The following is a 21,005-nucleotide window of genomic DNA, read 5'->3' on the forward strand; positions in this document are numbered from 1 at the left end:
ACCAACCCTGGAAGTGGCATACAGTGTAGTAGAACCAGTGGTGACTGAAGTCAGAAGATGTGGCTTTGCATTTCAGCTCTGGCAAATACTACCTGGTGGTCTCAGGCAGGTCACTTAGCAGGCATTTGTGAAGCACCTATTATGTTCCAGGCTCTGTGCTAAGAGCTAAAGATACAAAGAAAGGTGAAAAAACAGTTCCTACTCTCAATGAGTCCAAGATCTAATGTGGAAGACAACATGCAAACAGCTACATGCATATAAGCTGTTTACAGGTTAAATTGGCGATGATCAATAGGGAGGGCACTTGCATTAAGCAATGGATTCTTAACTTCTCTGGGCCTCAGTTTCCTCATCTGTAAAATGAGAGGGTTAGACCAGATGACCCTTAAAGTCCCTTTCTGCTGTGGAGGTAGGATCTTGGGATTTTTTCTGACTCTAAAACCTGTGGACCAGTCTTCCCCAAGAAGGAGTGGGCTCCCTGTCATCGGAAGTCTTTGAGTGAAAGCCAGATGACTATTTCTTAGGGATATCTGGTCCTTATGCCTCTTCAGGTGCTTACTTGACCAGATATTCTCTGTGATCTTTTCTGCCTCTGCCATGAAGGGCTTCTGTACAAGTTCAAATGCCCCATGTATATCCAAGTCTGCCTCACTGGTTCAGAAAGTTTTTGAAAAGCCTGAAAAACTGAACCAAGGCCATCATTCCATAGGGTCAACAGAGCTAGAAGGAGGCTCAGAGATAATATAGGCCAATCTTGTTTTTGACCTATTTCTCATTGCTTTACCTTATAACCATAGAGAGAGATGACAACCTTCCTTTTGGAGTTGATAAGAGATAACTTAGTAGTTTTTTGTGTCCTTCACTGTTTCAATTCATTAATAATCTGGGAACCAATTTCAGTATGCACTGGGACTGTGCCACTCAATGATCACATAACCTTGGATGTGCCTTTCGTGGGCCTTAGTTTTCAGACATCTGGTGAATGAGGTCTTTAGACTAAAGGGATATCCAAGGTCCACTGGCATTTTATAAAGTGCTGGACTTGGGACTTGGAAAACCCTCCTCTGTAAAAAGTAAATCCTACCACACATTTACCTACACTCAAGGTTATGATGGAGAAAGCATTTTCTTTTGTAAATTGTCCAGCAGTCTAGAAATGTGAGAAGATACAGTATTTTTGTTGTTCAGTCATGTCCAACTCTTTGTGACTCCAAAAGATGCTGAAGTGGTTTTGCTGTCTCCTTCCCCAACTCATTTGACAGATGAGGAAACTGAGGCCAACAGGATGAAATGACTTGCCCAAGGTCACATAGCTTAATAGGGGTCTAAGGCCAGATTTGAATTCATAATGATGAGTCTCCCTAATTCCTAGCCCATCTATGCATTATGGCACCACCAGTCATCATGAAGAAGTATAACAATTATTGCCATTATTTCCCTTTTATGATTTCTGGTTCTGGAATCCCTATTCTAAAATCCCGTTCAATATTAGGTTTCCTTCAAAAGTACGGCAATGCCGTTAAACTACCATCTGCTCCTGTAAGCAGTTTTGTCACGTCTAACTGCTATTTCCTTCTTCTCTCCTTCCCCTCGACTTTTTTTAGTCATTAGAGGATCTCGAGGACCAAAAAAGAAAAAAGAAGAAAGAGAAGATGGGATTTGGCTCCATCTCCCGGGTCTTTGCCAGAGGGAAGCAGCGGAAATCCCTCGATCCAGGCCTCTTTGATGGTACTGCCCCTGATTATTACATTGAGGAGGACGCGGATTGGTGATAACCCGCCTCCATCTGCTGCCCATGTATGTGTGTGTTCGCGTGCGTGTATGTGCGCCAGGTGTGTCTGTGTGCGTGGGGATGTGTCTAACATCAAGAAAAACAACAAGTGTGAGCCCCTTCCTCCCCTCTGCCACCACCTCTGTAACTGATGTATATATTACAAACTATGTGTGAATATGTTAACTGTTTGTTGTCTTTGGAGCAATGCAGGTGTGTTGTTTTCCGATTTCTTTTTGTTGTCATTAGTTTATTTTTTTTTAATGTTTGGGGCTTTATTTTTGTTTTGTTTTAATCTTTTTTGTTGTTCATTTGGGGGCTTATGTTTTTTTTCCTTTTTTGCACCCCTTCTTTTATGAAACTTGAAGGACTGCTGTGTATTTGTAAATAATGAAAAATCCGTGTGCACCTTGTGCTTGTAAACGTCTCTTGTCCGAACCGCTCTTGCTGGAGCCCAACCTTGTGGTGCGTTCTGTATCTGGTCTGTTTCCCCCACCCAACCACTCCCGGTGTGAGCGTTGGGGGGCGTGGGGTCCTGAGAGTGCACAGGGCACTCAGTGCCTCAGTCACATTAACAACAAAAATACCAACCCCATCCTGGCAGGGTGTGTTGTCCACAAAGACTAATGAACCCAGGCAAGTGGCTGTCTTCTTGACTGGGGTCATAGGAGATTTAAAAAAAAAATAGGCTCTTTTTAATGGCCTACCAGTTTTTAAATTTTTTTTCTTTAAGAAGGAAAAAAAAATTGTTTCATTTAATTTATTTGCACAAAAGCAGAAAACTTATTCTATCTAAATTATTGCATAAATGTTGGAATTTCTATTTTTCCAAGGGTTGGGAGGGAGGTGGGTGTGTTTCTATTGCCTGTATGTTCTATATCACGCTGCTGCCAAATAGAGATAGCGTTTAAGATGGCCGGAGCCCAGGGAACATGGGATTTCAACCTCTTGGATTTTATCCGGCATTTTTCTGTTCCTCCTCCCATCTCTCTCTGTCTCATGAACATTGTCTCCAAACTCCTCCCCTAGGCTAGACCCACACCTAGCCTCAGTCTGGTCTGTCTGTATAAATTCATCCGGGGTATCAAATGCTGATCATAGGGGTAGCCTGTCCACAGGTGAAAAATCATGAGCAAAAGGGGTGGGGTGCATCAAGCTCGCTACCAGTCTGAGAACTGAGCAGACATCAGTATTGCCAGGATCAGCCAAGGGGTGAGCTCCCCTCTGCCTGAGGGGACCTCAAGTTTCTCTCCACAATCACATCTTTGCTTCTTTTTAGTCTGTTCATCAACCCTTTAAGAGTAGAGGACAGAGTGTCTCCAAGGGAGTCACAGGCACCCATCCCAAGGGAATGTTGTGCCAGGCGTATTTCTCCAGCATGGGGGACCCATTCCATACCAAATGTCTGTCTTGTAGTCCCGTGGCACTTCAACAAAACTCCCTGGGCCTCCTTCTATCTTGTCATCCATCTCACACTGCAACAGGTGAGGTTTAGCAACCCAGGTAGGAAGAGCTGTCTGTGAGTGGCCTCTCTCAGAGCTTCTTGGAGGCATTACCCACACCCCCACCCACCCACCCCATCCATCCCCTTGATCCCCTTGATTTCATAAGCTAAAGGGCTGTGTGCGTTGATGATGGCAGGCCAGTTGTGGCCTGCCTGAGGTCTTAAAACAGATGGCCAATTTTATTTTAACTGTGATTTCCCCCACCCCAGCCCCCTTCACCCTCTCTACTAATACAATTCAGAGTCAGGTGTATACACCATGCATCCCACTGACCATACCATTTAAAGCTCTTTAAAGTCAACCATGTACTAAGTTCTAGGAAGCCTGTTTGCTCTAATAACTCCTCTCCGTGTGCCCTCTTTGAAAAGGGATATTTTATCTTCAAACTACAGAGCAAAGCAAACTGTGGCATGACAAGCTAGCTTCTGGATTTCTTTAGGATGGGATGAGCAGTTTGGGGAAAGGGAAGGGTGGGAAGCCCCAAGGAGTCTTGGGATAGAGACTTCAGACTTGCCCCTGCTTTAGCAAAGGGATCTGGCATGGGTCTGGGAGGAAACTGCCCTTACCAGCATCTGGCACTATGGAGAAAGAGTCTAGAAAACATTTTATCCCCCTTGAATTTCCTTTCATTTCCTTTCCCTGTTATTTTTTTTTTCCTTAATAGAGAAAACAAAACAGCCTCTCCTGGTAATGAGTTAGTAGTTCCTGTTCATTTCAGTTTTGTCTTTTTAAAAATAATTCTAAAAGTTACTAAGAGGATGATTTATTTAAGAGAAATATGACAAATAGCATATGAGTTATGGGTAACATTAGATAATAATAGCCTTTCCTGTGGGAAAGGTTCCTTGAAGGCATGGATGCAAATATAAAAATATAAAAAAAATCTAAATAAAGCTTATTTTAAAATATGGTTGAATTCTATGTCATTTGATTGTTTCGATTTTCCTCCAGGGTGGGGAGTCTGCCAGCTCAGGGTGTTCCTGCCCTTGCCCCCACCCCCCACAACATATTGTGAACCTTGGAATTCCAGGGCTAGGTCTGGGAAAGCTGGACTGAAGGTGACCCCATTGGGAAGGGAGCACCCCACTCCCGAGCTATTTGCTGTTGTCCTCTAGGTAGAAGCCTTCCAGACTAATCCACAGGTGGGCTCAGAGCAGACACCCCCCGCACCTTCCCCCAAAACAAGAGAGAGGGAAAAAGAGCGTTCTAATTTCTGCCAGGCTGACTCCAGAGTCTCAGGAGCTAGGTTTGAATGCAACTTCTAACACAAGCCATGTGACCTTGGGCAAGTCTCTTAAGTTCATATTCCCTGTCTGTAAAATGAGGGAGTTGGACCTAGATGATTTTGTCTTTAGACCTTTCCAGCCCCACTTAGGAATGTCAGGGCTGCCAAATTCTGATGCCCATAAGGCTGGAGTCCTCGTGAAGTCCACAGGGGGTGCAAACAACTCCATAGAGTTCCATGGTGTGTGGTGTACATATCCCCTTTTAATGCCCATGGGCTACTCCCAGAAGCCTTAGAGGCGGGTATTCAAATCCAGGCTTTTCCTGACCCTCAGTATGGCTCTCTTCCTATCATACCACTCTGCCTTGAGGAAGCCCAACACAGGAGAAAAGGATTTGAAGCCAGGGCCCAGGATTTGAATCCAGCCTCCTGTCACTTAATAATGTGTGAGCCTAGGACAAATCACTTCACTTCTTTACCTCAGTTTCTTTATCTGTAAAATTTGGATGATAGATTTTGGAAGGGACTCTCAAGGCTGTAAGTGGCTAAAGCTGACAGGTCAGTCTATGAGCTTAGGTTCAAGATTATAATGAAATGAGTTCATCCATCAGCAATGGAGGATTTACCTGACCATAGCAAGGAAAGCCTGTTCAAGGGAGGATCATGTGATCTTCTCAGTGTGTATGAAGCATTTCCTTGGGGCTTTTCTGTACCCAGGTAACTCAGAACCTGCATCTCTGACCTGTCTTAGTGCCCTGAGCCAGATGAGTCTTGAACACAGTTTAAAGAAAAGAACTAGCCTCTCCCCCATGGCAAGGGACTCATTATATGGAGAAGGAAAATCAGGAAAATCAGAAAAATGATGAACTTTTTCTAAGATCAGCTTGTTAGTAGGTAGCCAAGACAAGATTTGAACCCATACCCTCTCAATACAAAACCAGTGATTTTTCTGCTTAATCACAATGAAGCACTGGCCTCTAACATCCCTTCCAGCTCAAAATCTAGGAAGGTGTCATTAACCAGATAATAATCTGACTTTAAATCTCCCCTCTGACTGAGAAGGTTAATAAACAGCTTGAAGTTTTTTAAAGTGCTTTATGTACATTTTCTTTTGCTCCTCACAACAGCCCTGTTGTTATTATCTGCACTTTAAAGATGGAGAAACTGAGGTGAAATCCAAGATCACCTAGTTAATACGTGTCTGAAACAGAATTTGAGCCCAGGTCTAACTAAGTATATGCTGTGGGGGAGGGGGCTTGTGGAGTGACTCATCCCAACCTCCTTTACCCCCTCCACCCAGGAATCAAGAATAGATTATGCCTTCATAGAACCAGCAGAATGCCAGATTCCCAAGCAAGAGGAAGAGTCCACCCATTCCATCCCATAGCCTAGCCTCCATCCATCTGGTTAGGGGTGGGGTTGCAGGGTGTTGGAATCATCACAGTGGAAAGAGTGCTTATACTTGGATGGGTCTTTTTAACCTCTCTGTGCCTTAGTTTCCCCTTCTGACTCGATGCTCCCTAGATACCTTTGACTCTATGATCCTGTGAATATGTGGGGTCTCTCAGGCCATCTCTAACCTCAGTAGCCCATTTAGCCACATTCCAGGATGCAGGCTTCGAACAACTGAGCAGTGAGAGTCCACAGGTCTGGAAGGAATTCCTCCTGCTGTGTTGGACATGGGATGATCATCTCTTGAGAGCCCTAAGCCTTGGGATGCCCCCACTCCCCCTGGGGAGCTACCCTTTCTCATTCTCGGAGGCAATATTAAAACATTGGACTTGTCAGGAAGACCTGAATTCAAATCCTGCCTCAGACACGTAATAATAACAGCAATAATTGTGGTAACTAGCACTTTAAAGTTTGCAGAGGACTTTACAAATAGTATTTCATTTGGTCCTGGGAGGTTGGTGTTGTTATTATTCCCATTTTCCAGATAAGGAAACTGAGGGAAACAAGAAGTTCAATGATTTGCCCAGGGTCACACAGCTAGTGGATCTCTGAGGCTAGATTTGAACTCAAGGTCCAGCCTTCTATCTACTGTGTCACCTATTATCTTAGATACCTTCTAGCTCTGTGACAATGGGCAAATCACTTCACCTCCTTGGGCCTCAATTTCCCCATATGTAAAATGAGGGGGTTGGATTCAGTGACCTCTGAAGGTCCCTTCTTGTTCTAAACTGATGATCTGTGATCTCTGAGTCACTTCTCCAACCTCTGCCACCAATTAGCTCTTACTCCAATAATCTGAAGGGAAAGCTGGAGAAACAGAAGTCTGAGAGATGAAGCCGAGGTGGGGGCAGGGAGGAGACATTGAAAAATTGGATTGGGGAGGAGGTTTAAAAAAGGGAGATTGCCTGGATGGAATACGGGTGATTCCATTTTGAAAAGCAGCTTCTTGTACTGGGCATGATGCTGCCTTTATTTAGCATAGATTGGAGGCAGGAGATCCAGATTTCAAACCCAGTTTTGCCCTCTCTGGATCTTGGGTCTGAATTCTTATGATGCTAACTGTGAGACTTTGGACAAGTCATTTCTCTCTGGGCCTCAGCTTCCTCACCTGTAAAATAGGAAGTCACACTGACACCAACTACCCCAGAGGGTTTCTTTGTAAACCTGGACTATGAGTTATCATCATCATCGTTATTAGTGATCCCAGGGTCAGTCTTCCAACCCCAAGGAAAACCCGTAACTTGGGTCATCATTCTGGGGCTGGAAGGGACCTCGGAGGCTATCTGGGTCAACTCCTTCATTTTTACAGAGAAGGAAACTGAGGCCCAGAGGAGAGAAGGAGTCTCTCTTAATAGTTTAGTCACACAGCCAGGATTTAAACGCTGCTCATGGACTCCAGACTCAGAGCTCTGTCCACTCCGCCATCAAGCACCAACCAAAACAAGAGTCTAACAGGCTTCCACTGTGTTCATTCAATCGAGAACTTAGTACTCCCTTACTATGTGTCAGACACTGCTCAGTTCTAGAAATGCCAAGGAAAGCAGAAACAGCCCCTGTCCTCAGTGAGTTTATGGGCTAATACGGGAGACAACATATGCAATAAATAACACATAGAGAGTGGAGCAGCTAGCTGATGCGGTGGATAGAGCACTGGCCCTGGAGTCAGGAAGACCTGAGTTCAAATCCGGTCTCAGACACTTAGCTGTGTGACCCTGGGCAAGTCACTTAATCCCAGTTGCTTTACCAAAAAAAAAGATACATACAGAGTAAAAGGAAGGTAACTTTAGAGGCCTTGTATTCATTTTATCTAGGCTATCTAGAATATGACACCCTAATTCTTAGATGTCTAATTAGTTTGGGGGGAACCAAAGAGTCCAATAATCCTGACTGGTATTTAAATAAAAGAACTCCACTAGAAAGCGCTCCCAGTTAGGAGTAGGGAAGACAGATCTCAGACCATCATGCCACTAAAAAATGTGAGAAACAGAACTTTAGTTTCCTGTTTATCAGTGCCCTGCAGGCAGAGCCAGCTGTCTCTTCCCAGACCTTAGGCCCCCCTCAGTCTGGAATCCCAGGCCTCCAGTGCTAGAAACATGGACACTTCTCCTCATACCCAAGCTCCCCCAGTCCCAGGAGATGCCAGCCTCCAATTAGGAACAGAGAAGGCAGCTGTGCAGACTCTAAGCCTATTTAAATTCAGACAGAGACCACTTTACTGAGAAGGAAGCAATTAGACTGCCCTGGGGTCACAGAGGGTGCCCCGGCAGGCTAGCCAGGGTGTGCTGGAGTCCCACAAGCCCTCTCTCAAAGAACAGTGACTAAATTGCAATGGCTCAGAGAAGGCCCAGACCACAGCATCTGTGCACAGCAGGAGATGGCTGATGGGGGAGAAACACCCCATCCGTTATGGGGGCAGAAGTGGGGGAAACTTCCTCAGAGAAAGAATGCTGAAAATCCTCCAAAGTGTAGGCAGGTTGGGGACTTCCTGGCCCAGCTGACATTAGTTGGTGCCCCTCAGGGGCAGCTGAGGCCATACATACCTTTCAGGGATCCCAAAGAGCTCCCCAGAATAAATGGCTTTCCTGGAAAATGGAACTGAAACCCAGGGGCCCATCTCTGCCACTAATGAGCTCTGTGACCTCAAGCAGAAATAATCCTAAGAACAACTGACATTCCTGTAGCACTTGGATGTTGGCAAAGCGTTTTACAACCATTATTTTCATTAGATGCTCATAAAAAGGCAATTTGGAACAGAGGAAAGGAAGGCTGGACCTCGGTCCAAGCTGGACCTGCTCTTCTATAAGATCCTCCCTGCGTCTCACTCTGTTAGTTCATTTGATCCTCACAACAGCCCTCTGAGGTAAGTGCTGCTATTATCCCCATTTTACAGTTGGGGAAACTGAGGCTGGGAGAGGTTTAGTGATTTATTGGAAGTCATTCAGCTAGGAGGTGTCTGAGGCAGGATTTGAACTCAGGGCAAGGTTTGATGCCAGACCTTTCTGAAAAATCAACTCCCACTCTCTGGGCCTCAGTGTCTTCTTCAGTGCTTCTTAAACTATGGGTTGCAACCCCATCTGGGGGCATTGGGACCCACAGTTTAAGAGGTGCTGAAGGGGTCTCCAGTGGAAAAAGTTTAAGAAGCCCTGGCCTATATAGTGAAAGGAGTGGGATGAGATGATTTCTGGAGTTCCTTCCAGCTCTGAAATACCACAATTCTAACCCAACAGAGGGAATCCCACTGCTTATCTCTGCAGACTCTATAGGAAGGCCTGCAATCCCCTTACACCGATACCTGCTGTCCAGCTCAGCTGAAAAAGACAGGACACAAAAGCCCAGTGCCAGCTGGGCTAGGAAGCTCCCAACCTACCTACACATCGGAGGATGTTCAACATTCCACAAGGAAGCTTTCTTTCCCAATCAGACATCTCCTGCATGTCAACCATCAAACATCTACATCTAGGGAGCTGTGTTCCTTCCACCCTCCTTGGCTCTCTCGGTAACTTCTGGCTGCGTAAGCAGCCAAGAGGGTGCAGGAAAGCCTGACCTGGTCTGACTGCTCAGCATCTGCCCCCTCTCTGGGAATAGTCAAGGAAACCACTTCCACCCCCGGCTAAGTCATCAATCCTCTCCTCCTTAGGAGCTAAGAAGATGACAAGGGTCTCTTTATTCCCTAAGCCTTTAAAGCAAGTTAGAGCACTGAGCCTAGAGTTGGGAAAACCTGAGTTCAAGTCTCTCCTCTGACACTTGCTACTTGGATGACCCTTGACAAGTCCCATATCCATTCTTCAGCCTCAGTTTCCTCAACTCTAAAATGAAAATGTTAATAAAACCTACCTCTCACGGATGTTGTGAGGATCAAATGGGATAATATTTGTAAAATCCCTTAGCGCAGCACCTGGCCCTTAGAAGGTATTGTCTAAAAGCTAGCTGCTGTATTGAGGAAAGGATAAACATGAGAAAAATAAAGGATGGCATCCAAAGAAAGCACCTGCTGTGGAGAGCATAGAAGAAGAGCTGGGGAATGGAACTGCAACTTCCTTGATAGAAGGAATTCGATCTATCAATGTAGTTTGGCGCCTTCCCTTGTCTAGAGCACAGACATGTTAAGTGATTTGCCTGGAGTTTATCAGCCAGGACTATCCTCCACTCCAAGGTGCCAGGAGCATACCAGTGTGTAAATAAAATAGATGACAGGGAAAAGACAGTGCTAAGGAACCAAGCCTAGAACCAAGAGACTTTGGGAAGGAAAAGAAGAACAGTGCCACCAGAGGAAAAACAAAGGGATCAAAAATATTTTGGGGGTGAAATGAAACCAATTAGGAAAGAAAGAACAGGTGGCACTAAACATCCTGGTGTCTAGGACCATGGGGGTTGTCTGCTCTGTGTTCAATTCTTGGTTCCACATTTTGAGGAAGGACATTGGTGGGCTGCAGAGCAATCGGAATGGTGAGGGGCCCCAAGTTCCAGTTGTAGTCTAAATTTAGAGAAGGGATCTCAGAGGCCATATGGTCTAGCCCTGTCTTTAGAGATGCCAAAAATGATGCACAGAGCTGTTAGCTGACTTGCCCAAGATCATACTGGAAGTACCTCCATTGAAAAAAGTGGAAGCCTGGATATGTGAACACTGGAGGAAGTGATAGCTGTCCTCAAGGTCATGCCATGGAAGAGTGATTAGCTTTGATCTGCTTGGCCCCAGAAGTCAGAACTTGTAGGGATGGTTGAACGTTGGAAAGAGGCAACTTTAGGTTCATGGAACAGAAGTATATCTAAACCATGAAAGATCTCCAGAAGTAGAGGGAATGGCCTTAGGAGGTCTTGGCTCCCTTTCACCAGAGACATCGAGCAGAGGCTGAACTGTCACTCCAGTTATTGAGTAGGGTGCAGAGAAGACTCTTGTCCAAGTGTGGGTTGAGCTGGTTGATTGTGAGGTCCCTTAGAACCCAGATTTGCTTTGAAGAAAATGGTAAAATCAGAGGACAAAATAATGAGAGTGGGACTATACTGGAATGGGCCATGGCAAGGTCTGGGTAGGATGCCTTACCCCAGAGATCCTCCGACAGAGGACAAGACCCAACCTCCATTTGTTTTTTTGGGTAGATTAATAGAATTTATTGAGCTACAAGGGAATTTAGAATAGAGAGATGAGAACTGGTAGGGATTTTAAAACAGAAAATTTGAGATTCCAAAAGAAACATAGTACACAAAATGTCAGAGCTGGGAGGCCCTTTTGAACCCACAATGTCAAAGGAGGGAGGGCTGTTAGAATCCAGAATATCAAACTTAGGAGGACTCTTAGAACACAGGATATCAGAGCTGGGAGGAGCCTCAAAACACAGAATGTCAGAGGTGGAAAGGGCCTTAGAACCCAAAATATCAAACCTGAGAGGGCTCTTAGAACACAGAATGTCAGAGATTGGAAGGGCCTGAGAACACAGAATGTCAAAGTTGGGAAGGGCCTTAGAACATAGAAAGTCAAGGTTGGCAAGGGCCTCAGAAACCTCATAGTTTAATCCCCTCAATAAAGAGAGGGGGAAATAGACTCAGCCACGAACAGTGACATACCAAAGGCTGTGTGCATACCCAGTACATTGCTCTTTGTATCACACCACTCCACAGAGGCTGAAGACAGCAATGTCTACACCCAGAGGGTGTAGGGACTACGGGGACTCCAAGACTCAGGAGGGGATCTCAGGGCATTCAGTGGAACATTGCATGCCCTTGACTTGGAGCACCTAAATCATAGAATTATAGATTTAGAGCTGGCAAGGACCTCAAAGGCAGAGGGAAGTGATGTGGCCTTGATCACAGAAGTGGCGAGTGCCTGAACTAGGATTCAAACCCAGATCCTCTGATACCAGATTCAGTAAAGCTCTTTCCACCAAGCCACACTGTTTCTCAGTGGTCATGTACCCTGGACCACAGAGCTAATTGAAAGCTCTGGCCCCAGCCAGCCAATAAACTGAGTTTTTCCCTTTGAGGGAACATCTTGGGTAAGTAAGGAGGAAGGCAGGTCTTGTCTGCTCCCAGGGACTGGAATCTGACTTCCAAGGCTGGTAATTTCCTATTGTCCTCATTCATTGTTTCCATCCCATCCAGGGCTTTTGTCCTGTAGCGGCCTTCAAGAACCTTTGAATGAGGCTGATGGACCTGAGAATCCCAGCATTAGAGAGAAGGGACTTCTGAGGCCATCTAATACAATCTGTAGCTGAAAAGGGACACTATCTTCTTTCCGCCTTGCAACTATATGTAGTACAAAGAGCCCTGAATTTATAGAGTCAGAAGACCTGGGTTCCAATCTGAGCTCTTCTGTTTCTTCACTCTGTGATCTTGGACAGGGCATTAAAAAAAAAACTGTGCCTCCGTTTCCCCATCTATAAAATGAGAATAATATTTCTACCAAGTATCTTACTTTTTGCAGATACAAAGAAGTTATAATGCCCACGAAGTGACACTAACTTAAATAACTTGGTGTGTCTGTGCTAACTCTTGTGCAAAGTTACAAAAAAGCAAATTTTCCTCCTTTTCAGATGAGAAACTCAAGGTAACCTCTCTGATATCCATCATATAGCCAGACAACCTGGGTTTACATTCTAAATTAGGTTCCCCCTCCCACTGGGCCACTCTGTCTCATTTTGGTTCTTAGATCTAGGAGACATCCCCACCTACTAAGCCAGAGGCAACATGGTACCATGGGAAGAACATTGGCCCTGGAATCAGAAGACCTGAGTTCAAATCCTGCCTCTGATGATTACTGACTGGGTGACCTTCAAAAAGCTATTTTTACCTCTGAGGTCTCAGTTTCCTCATCTGTAAAATGAGAAGGGTGAACTAGATGGTCTCTGAGGCTCCTTCTCCATCTATGGTCTTGTAAGCTCCATTCATAGCCTTGTCAATTCAGTCTTGCTCAGTCTGGCCCCAGAGCCAAAGGCTGGTAATTTCCTATTGACTTCACTCATCATCCCCACCCATTCCAGGGCTTTTGTCCTGGACCAGCCCCCAGGAAACTTGGAATGAGGCTGAAGGACCTTAGAATCTCAGCATTAGTTAGAAGGGATTTCTCCAATCTCTAGCTAAAAAGGGATACCCTCTATACATCTACAACTTATATAGGTTATCATAATAGTGGGAGACATTCCCTGGAAACTATATAATGCCTTAAACTTTCCAAAGTATTTCAGAATCTGTTATTGGATACAGAGTTCCTAGTACCAGGGGTCCCATGGGTCACCCAGGCAGCCCCAGCCAAGCAAGCCCCTTTAGTGAGGTTAGTGAGCTATCTAGGCTCCAGATAGAAAAAAATAGAACCTCAGTGATCAAACCATGTAGCATTTACCAAATGATAAGCCAACCCAACCCCTTGGCAGGTAGGCTGGAAGGCCAATAGGCAGCTTAAAACTGGAGACAGCATTTCACAGGCAAGGGGATATGGAGTGGGGCTGAGACCTAGCGAGCCAGAGACATAGAGAAGTGGGCAGAGACATGGAAGCAGAAAATTAGAGAAGTGGGGAGAGAGAGATACAAGAAGATAGGCAGAGACAGCTAGAGAAAGCTAGACAGAGAGACACAAAGAAACAGATAGCCAGAGAGAAACAGAATTAGAAACAATGTAAGCTCATTATAAGTATTTGTATCTCCAGCACCTTGGACAGTTCTCAACACATACTAGGCACTTAATAAAAATGATTACAGATTGATTGATTGTGGTAGGCACAGAGATACATAGAATAAATGAAGATAAACAGACACATATAATGGAGAGACAGGGAAATGGGCGAGAAAGGTTCACACAGAGATAGACACACACAGAGCTGGACAAGGACGCACAGACACCAAGGAAGAGACACACACAGAGAGGCATAAAAAGACATTCAGGGCCAGACACACAGAGGCAGAGAAGGAGACACACATGCACACAAAGAAAGAAAAACAGAGGCACAAAGAAGGAAGGAAGAAGGCAATTATAGACAGAGACAAAAGAGACACTCAGAAGGTCAGACATAGAAAGAGATACAGAAACAGAGGGGAAGATAGAACCAGAGACAACCCATCAACAAGTATTTATTAAATGCCTACTATGTCCAGGCACTGTTACACGCCATGGATAGAAAGATAAAAGAAAAGCTGTCTCTGACCTTAAGGGGCTTACATTCTATCAGGACAATCCAGAAAAAGACAGAGCCAGAGATAGGGGGTTGGAGAGAGAGACACAGAGAGACAGAGAAAGAGAGAAGGGGATGGAGGGGGAGAAAGAGAGAAGAGAAAAGGGGAAAGGGAGGGAGAAAGAGAGAGACAGAGAGGAGGATGGAGGGAAGGAGAGAGACAGCGAGAAGAGCAAGATACAATGAGCCAGATATAGATAACAAACACATAAAAATTGGAGTCATGGAATAGAGAAGAAACAGATGAAAGGTAGGATGGTTTACATCAAAGGCATGGAGAGTGATGGTCCCTGAGGTCCTTTCTGGCTCTAACTCTATGATCTTATAACCTCCCCAGGCCTCAATTTCCTCATCTGCAAAATGAGGTGGTTGGACCAGATCACCTCTGAAGCCCCCAATGGCTCTAAATCTATGATCCCCAATCCTTTCCCCAAAGCATTCAACCTACTAAACTACATCTTCTCTAAAATGGGACTCCAGAATCTCTCCAAGAAGGAAAGGGTCAGCAGGGGGCTCCAGGAAACCTAAATAATGTCCTGGGTTAAAAACATTGGTATGTCTAAAGCATAGGTGGGGGGAAGGGGAGAAAGCAGGAGAAAGAGAAGCTGAGAAGGAGAAAACATTTGTGGGGTGAAAAGGGGCACATTAGTGGGGAGGCATAAAGGAAATCTCCAGGAATCTTCTCTTTTGGTAATGCCCATGCCTTAGGCTCCCCATCTCTGTACAGGGCCTAGGATGTCCTGCTCTTTCCAGCTGCAGCGCCCTGAGCCCCCCAAAACTCTAGACAAAGGTTTCCTGGGGAGGTACTAGAACACCATTTTAGAGCATTGGGCCAGACAGTTTCCAAAGACATGACTTAGGGAGCTGAGTGTCAGGGATGATTTTAAAGATGAGGAAAGAGATGCCCAGAGAGGTCAAAAAATCATAGAGTTAGAGCTGGAAGGAGTCTCAGAGGCCAATCTAGTACAACCTCCTAGTCTTTTACAGATGAGGAAGCTGAGGCCCAGGGAAATGAAGTATTCTGCCCAAAGTCACAGGGGCAATAATGGCAGAGCTGGGATTGGCACTCAGAATGGGCAGCTATTTGCCACCTGGGCATCAGCTTGTCTCTGGTCTGCAAAAGCCTTTGGTATTGGAGCTGGTGCATAGTGGGAGAGCTGCCTGCCTATGACCCAGGGGTCCTGCAGCAGCTGAGGGCTGAGGGGAAAAAGAAGGAGAAAATGAAAAGGGAATGACAGGGTGGAAAGGTCAGGAAAAGCTCAGAGGGAAAGCCTTTACCACCCCTCCCTACTGCACAGCTCAGAGACCTAAATCCAGAGAGAACATCTATTACAGAAAGTGACCGTAGATCATTTCAAGTGTCCTGCCAAGGCTACCCTCCTGGGAGCACCAAATGGAGCTCAGTGAAGGCTATGAGAGAGCAGCCGTAACACAAAACCCTGCAGCCTTAAGAACTCCAGCAGCCGTGGGGACAGCTTGCTATGGCAACACTGATCCTTCACCATTCTCCCAAGACTGGCAGTCTCCTTCCCTGTGAGTGCTCCATGCTCTGCCCTCCCCAGCTCCCCAAACACACCCAAGCACTGAGCTGAGAACAGAGCCCAGCACTGACAAGACCTAGCTCTCCAACCTTAGACAAGTCATTTCCCTTCAGTTTCCTCATCTGGAGAAGGAGTTGGTTGGATTAGAAGAGCCCACCCCCATTCTCCAGCTCGGATAGCCTGTCAATAGTAATGGCTGACATTTATGTGCTTTAGGGTTTACAAAGTGCGGTATCTTCTATTATCTCTTCTTATCCTCACAACAACGAAGGAGGTATAATCCATTGTTCTTTTCACTTGCAGATTAGGAAACTGAGGCAGACAGAGGTCAAGTGACTTGCACAGGGTCACACAGCAAGTAAACGTCTGAGGCCAGATTTGAACTCAGGTCTTCCTGATTCCAGGTCCAGCACTGTTTTCCACTGCGTCACCTAGGTGCCTCAGCAATGTTCTAACACTCTAGGTTCCAAGATCTCTCTCCAGGCTAACATTTTGTGTTCTAGCTTTCTGTGCTCTAATGTCCCTAAACAACTGTAATATTTTATCTCCTTAAGTCATAGAATCATAGAATTTGAGAGTTGGAAGGGACCTCGGTGACAATCTAGTCCATCCCATACACAAAAGGATACCTCCCAGCTCTGACATTCCATGTTCTGTAGTCTGTCTGACATCCTGTGTTCTAAGGCCCCCTCCCAGCTCTGACATTCTGTGTTCTAAGGGCCCTCCCAGCTCTGACATCCTGTGTTCTAAGGGGCCTCCCAGCTCTGACATTCTGTGTTCTAAGATCCCTCCCAGCTCTGACATTCTGTGTTCTAAGGGTCCTCCCAGCTCTGACATTCTGTGTTCTAAGGACCCTCCCAGCTCTGACATTCTGTGTTCTAAGGACCCTCCCAGCTCTGACATTCTATGTTCTAAGATCCCTCCCAGCTCTGACATTCTGTGTTCTAAGGGTCCTCCTAATTTTAACATCCCATGTTCTAAAGGAGCCTCCCAGCTCTGACATTCTAGTTTTAAAAGCCCTCTCCATTTCTAAGATGTCTTTAGAACCAAAGAAACCTCTCTCACAATCTTTTTCCATTGCCCCACAAAAATGACAACCTTCTAGGTTGAAGAAGTTAAAGAGTCAGCTCCTAGAGGATCTGGAGGGCCTGTCGCTATGATTCAGAAAAGGGGCAGAATCCTAAAATGCTGCCCCTCCCCCTCTCCCCACCTTTCCCAAAGCCCACAACTGTCTCAAGAATCTCACTCCAGGTGCAGGTTAAATAGGTCTTTGAAGAAACACTCCCCAGGGCCCCTATCTCCTGTTCCAAGGGGTTGATTGTGGGCACCGTAGCACAGAAAAATAACCCAACACAAAACAGTTGTAACATTGCCCCTTGTCATTTTGAGTGGATGTGTAAGAAAGGCAGGAGGCAGATGCTTCTATCTCCAGTGGGACACCAGTTCCACCCTCATCCCCGCTCTAAATAAGAGAGCTCAAAGCAACCATCTACCTCTAATCTCAGCTTCCTGTATCTTCCACCACATCACCCAAGGCATCGTCCTGAATCAGATGCTGTTAGCCCTGCTTTTGATTGGGAGGATCTCTGAGTATTTCACCTCTGATATCACTTCTCCTTTTGATCTCCTCCCTTCAAAAGAGGTAAAGGTCAACCATTAGCATTTTTTAATCAGTCAGCAATGGAGAAACTGAGGCTACAGAGGTGAGGTGATAAAAATCATTTTTTAAAAGTAGACCTAGGATTTCATTGATTTAAGACACTGTCTTTACCAATACAGCTCAATGCCTGCTCTGTCATTTAGGGTCTTAGAGAGCTGTCTTAAGTGACTTGCCCAAGGGTCACACAGCCAGGATATCTCAAGAGGAAGTACAGGAAGCCAGATCTCCCTGACTTAAAGGCCAATTCTCTCACTGCTATTATTGCTATTGAGAGTAATTCTTATTACTTTTTAGAGCCATTTTGCTTCTCTATAGTAGTAATAATAATGGCATTTGTATAGGATTTTAGAGTTTAAAAAATATTTTATAACCATTTCCCCATTTGGTTCTCACAACAGTACTCTGAGGCCCAATGTCAGGGACATAGTAAGCCCTTAACAAATAATTTCCTTCCTTCTTTTCTCTCTCCCTCCTTCTTTCCTTCTTTCCTCCCTCCCTTCCTTCCTCCCTCCCTTCCTTCCTTCCTCCTTCCCTTCCTCCCTTTTTTCCTTCCTTCCTTCCTTCTTTCCTTCCTTCCTCCTTTCCTTCCTCCCTTTTTTCCTTCCTTCCTTCCTTCTTTCCTTCCTTCCTTCCATTCTATAGGCTCTATTAACCCCATTTTGCAGATAAGGAAAATGAAGGTTGGAGACATAGTATAACTCATTCATGATCACATAGCTCACAAGAGTAAGCAGTGGAATTCTAAGTCCTGCCTTTCCTGAATCCAAGTTCTATGCTGAGCCACATGGCTCTCACCTGAGGTAGCCCATGACTTTATGGTGGGCCCAGGTCTAGAAATAGTTTTCTGAAATTAGTTCTGAAAATAGTTTCCTGAAATTCAGGATTGAGTTCAGGAAGACCTCTTTATAAAATGTGCCCCCAACCCTGGAATACTAACCCTAATCCCTCATCTCCTAGACACTGAAAATGCAGCACCTATGTTCTCCATGTACCGCCCCTCCTCCTATTACCCAGTTTGTAGACCAAGAATCTTAAGTCAGTGTGGACTATTCAGGGTTCAGTTAGAGCCAGGGTAAGCCAGGCAGCAGCTCCTCCCTAGACATGACCATTCCCTTCTTTCTCCCTCTCCCAGACACTTACCAGATATATGACCTTGGTCAGACCACCAACCAAGAACCTCGGACATTTAATCCAACTTATACTCAAACAAAGATCTCCTCTACAACACATAGCCAAAGTGATTACTTTACCTCTGAGCCTCAGTTTCTTTGACTATAAAATGAGGTCATATACATAAAGCATTTTGTAAACCTTAGGACACCTTATAAATGCCAGCTAAGATGTCTGTGGTAATTATTGTCTAAGGCAGGGCTTCTTAACTATTTTGGTATCGTGTATACCTTGGTGGTCTGGTGGAGCCTATGGGCTCTTCAGAATAGTGTTTTTCAATGCAGGAAACAAAATACAAAAGGAACCAACTTTACTGTTGTAGTTAAAAAAATGTCAGCAACAAATTCCCAGACCCCAGGCTAAGAATCTCTGCTAGAAAACTGGTCTGCTACTTGAAACACACTATCACACTATTCCCAGCTTTCCCCTGAATAAAGCAGATATGTTTCTTTGGGAAGCTAAATCGACTTTGGGACCTATCCAGATGACCTTTTTCTTCCTCCTTTGACAGTGGCCTGGTTCTGGGAGAAGGATGAAGGAGCTTCTGAAGTGTGAGGGTCAGGGAGGTGAGAAGCCCTACAACCCCACAGATGGGTCACCATCTCCTTGACAGTGATTTGAATGCAGGTCCTCTGACTCCAGATTCAGCCTTGTTCCTGTCTACAAATAGAGTGTCTGCAGTAATAAAGAAGAAAACGCAAAATCACTTCACAGTTCAGAGATGCATAGGATTTAGAAATGGAGAAGATATTAGAGATCAACCCTCCTAATAAGAGGGTATTATACCATATATGTGAATATATGCATATATATTTTAAATATTATATTGCATACTTTTATATTTTATATATAATTATATCTTATATACTTAAATATAAAAATAAATGAGTATTTTAAAATAAATATACAATAGAGGCAGTTAGGTGGTATAATGGATAGAGAATACTGGACCTGGAGTCAGAAAGAACTAAATTCAAATACTAGCTACAAAACCTTGGGCATGTCATTTCACCCTATTTGCCTCAGTTTCCTCAACTGTAAAATGAGCTGAAGAAGGAAATGGGAAACCATTCCAGTATCTTTGCCAAGAAAACCCCAAATAATGTAATAATATTATGTACTATCATTATATATAATAGCATAGATTGTTATAATATATGCTAATAATACAGGCAGGGAAAGTGAGGCCCAGAGAGGGAAGTGAGAGTGAGTAAATAGAACTGAGATTAAAACAGAAATCCTCTGACTGAAGCTAATGTTCTTCTCAGATTCTTTCTATGTGTATTTGCCCCCAGTTTACTTCTCCTTACCACCCACCCTCCCTCTGTCTGTTGGTACAGCCTCTGAAAATATGAACTCATTTTAACACAAGCCTGAGCCAAACATAATTAGGAAAGTAAATCTGTTGTAAAAAAAATTGCATCATGCCCCCAAAGCCAAATAGAAATTATTTTTTACTACCCACTATGTTGCATTATCCAAACACTGCTCTCTTTGCATGGAAAATTAAGAACAGACATACATAAATATATGTATGCCCAACTAAATGCTAATTAGTCAGCCTTGTAAGGGATTACTTTATCCCCTGGACCCACCTTTTCTCCCCTAAGAAGTACCCTGGGGGGTTACAGTAAGATAGATTAGTCAATTTCATTGCTCGTTCAAGGCATCAATTGCTGTTTGCCTAAGCAGGTGGTTATTTGCAAAGCTGATTTTACTGATGACTGAACCATTCCATTTAATTCACTTCAACATTTTAGTAAGCACCTACTGTGTACAAGCAATGTGAACCTTAGAATTCTAGAGTATCAGAGCTGGAAGGGCCCTGGGAACTGGACTGTCAGAGCTAGGAAGAAACTTAGAACCTAGAATAACAGAACTGGGAGACCCTTTAGAACATAGTGCTAGAAAGAAACTAAAAACACAGAATGTCAGAACTGAGAGAGCCCTTAGCATGAAGAATGTCAAAACTGGGAGGGCCCTTAGAACACAGGATGTCAGAGCTGGGAGGGCCTTAGAACATAGACTATCAGGGCTGGGAGGGCCCTTAGAACCCAGGATGTCAGAGCTGGGAGGGCCCTTAGAACCCAGGGTGTCAGAGCTGGGAGGGTCCTTAGAACACAGGATGTCAGAGCTGGGAGGGCCCTTAGAACCCAGGATGTCAGAGCTGGGAGGGTCCTTAGAACACAGGATGTCAGAGCTGGGAGGGCCTTAGAACCCAGGATGTCAGAGCTGGGAGGGCCCTTAGAACACAGGATGTCAGGGCTGGGAAGGGCCTTAGAAATCACCAACCATATTATTTCCCAGATTAGGAAATTAGAAATCATCCTATAATATGATTGGTGTCTAAAAACCCACAAATGATATCTATAAGAAGACTACCATTTTTTTCATCAAATCACAGAATATCAAAAATAAGAGATAGTTTATGTTTTTGTTTTGTTTTGTTTGTTTTCTTTTGGAGACTGTGTGTCCCTTTCTCTCCCAAGCTAGAAACGCAGCAGCCACTGAACCAACTCCAC

The 21,005-nt window shown here is 44.7% G+C and overlaps 1 protein-coding gene across 2 annotated transcripts in view; it reads left to right on the plus strand.

Moving 5' to 3' along the window:
- Positions 1 to 21,005, plus strand: part of KAZN (kazrin, periplakin interacting protein) — a 1,379,110-nt gene that overhangs the window by 1,312,982 nt on the left and 45,123 nt on the right. The window contains exon 10 of one of the 2 annotated variants that reach the window (XM_072608938.1): positions 1,605 to 1,728. In XM_072608938.1, coding sequence (XP_072465039.1) covers positions 1,605 to 1,728 — 124 coding nt within the window. Of the gene's footprint in view, positions 1 to 1,604; positions 4,185 to 21,005 lie in introns of those variants that run through there. The other variant, XM_072608937.1, reaches the window with a different exon arrangement.

This window comes from Notamacropus eugenii, chromosome 5, assembly GCF_028372415.1.
Source record: "Notamacropus eugenii isolate mMacEug1 chromosome 5, mMacEug1.pri_v2, whole genome shotgun sequence".
NCBI classification, from domain to species: Eukaryota; Metazoa; Chordata; class Mammalia; order Diprotodontia; family Macropodidae; genus Notamacropus; species Notamacropus eugenii.